Here is a 1833-nt window from a genome sequence, read left to right on the forward strand (position 1 = left end):
GAATTCTATATAAAGACTACCCTTTCTAACCATTTTATCACAACTTTCTTTAATTTCAAAACTTTTTCCTATACACAAGAAGAAAATATGGGTGTGAAAGGCAAGTTAATTGCTTCAGTAGAGGTGAAGTGTGGAGGACACTCGGTTCATGACATTTTTCACAAAAAAACTCATCATATAGCCAACATAAGCCCCAGCAAGATCCAACATTTTGAGATTCATGAAGGTGAAACCGTAAAGGTTGGTTCGGTTGTCAACTGGAAATATAACGACGGTAAATACTACACATTTTCCCTCTCTCAACATTTGAATCCAACTTTTTTTTACATTTGGGTTTGTTTGATGCTACAGAGAAAGTCAGTTTCCAAGAGAATATTTTTCATAAAAGAAGTTATTTGATGGTGTTTATGGTTACATAGAGTAAACATTTACACTAAAAAGGGAAAATGACTTCATTTGTTTGGAAAGTCATTGTCATATAAGTATCTTAGAGATAACCCTCTCCAATTTTCTGAAATACGATTTAACTTTAAGATATACTTTCCATAAAATATGTTTCCCTCGCCAATCAAACTCCGTAAGGCACTGTACAATCATTTTACAGTTTCATTGGAGAAAATGAAAAACAAAGAAAATCCTCAAGAAGTGACCTGAAATATGTAATTATGAATGTTTATATCTTTTATGAGGGTTTGAAAGCTGAAGTAGCCTATTAACATCTCTTATGTTTTCGACTCTATTGATTGTAGATGGAAAAGATAAGGTTGCAAAGCAAGTGATTGAAGCCGTTGATCCTCAAACTAAATCAATCACTTGGAAAGTGATTGCTGGTGATCTGTTAGAGCTGTACAATTCCTTCACTATTATCACATCATGTGACCACCAATGGACTACATGGACTTTTGTGTACGAGAAGAAAACTGAAGACATACCAGAGCCTCTCGTTCTCTTGGGTTTTGTCCTTCATGTGACAAAAGATATTGAGGGTCACCTTCTCAAGTAATAGAACATAAATGCTATTCCATGTATGTATTTATGTACACACACTTATATATGTGTGGGGTTGTGTGATACTGGGTAGCTAGTTCTAACTAGCTAGCTAGTTTGTGAAATAAATAACATTGTGTTTGAAGAATATATTACACATTCCGTTCTCCTTCTAGGGATGTATTTTCAATGTCCGATATATGTAAAATACTATGACTATTGGAAGTTTGAAACTAAACCTATACTAAAAACGATATATATGTAGATAGAACTTCAACATTAACGATAAAATAGCAAGGGAAAGAGAATCTACTTGATCTGAAACCCTGTGCAGAAGAAAAAAATTCTTATCCAGAGTCATTTATTGTGGATGCATGAGATAGTGAAATAGAGCTCCAATTTGGATCAAATTACCAAGTTTAGACCTCAAATTATCAAATATTGAAGTGCCCGGGGCATAAGTAAGATTGGAAGACTAAGGGATAAACTATTAATGGTGGACAAACACATCGAAAAGAGAAAACGAAGCTAAACTTTGCTAGACTCGTGGTAGAGGTCGAAGTAGATGCAAATCTCCCTGGATATTTCGTCTTTGAAAAATAAGAGGGATAGTGTTGTAGAGCCACATGTCACTTATGATTGAAAGGCATCAATAAGCAGCCGGTGCTTTAGCCTAAGAGAAATGATTTATAGTAATACGAGTATTTATGACTTATTTTAGATTACAGGTTTTAAATGTCTTTCTTTTTTTTCTCAACTCCATAACGAGTCAAATTGTTGTTTTTGGGGTACAATTTGTATTTGCAACATGAACTTCAACAACAGGCTCAATAACAACTTCAGGAA

General features: G+C 34.2%; 1 protein-coding gene across 1 annotated transcript; it reads left to right on the top strand.

Annotated features, from left to right (window-relative positions):
- Positions 1 to 1137, top strand: LOC107851398 (kirola; the record flags this gene model as incomplete). Its single annotated transcript, XM_016696395.2, is given in 2 exon segments — positions 1 to 274; positions 750 to 1137. Coding segments are annotated over 2 exon segments (441 nt in total). The 3' UTR covers positions 1004 to 1137.
- Positions 1138 to 1833: the final 696 nt, after the last annotated feature.

The sequence above is a fragment of the Capsicum annuum genome, chromosome 5 (genome assembly GCF_002878395.1).
Source record: "Capsicum annuum cultivar UCD-10X-F1 chromosome 5, UCD10Xv1.1, whole genome shotgun sequence".
NCBI classification, from domain to species: Eukaryota; Viridiplantae; Streptophyta; class Magnoliopsida; order Solanales; family Solanaceae; genus Capsicum; species Capsicum annuum.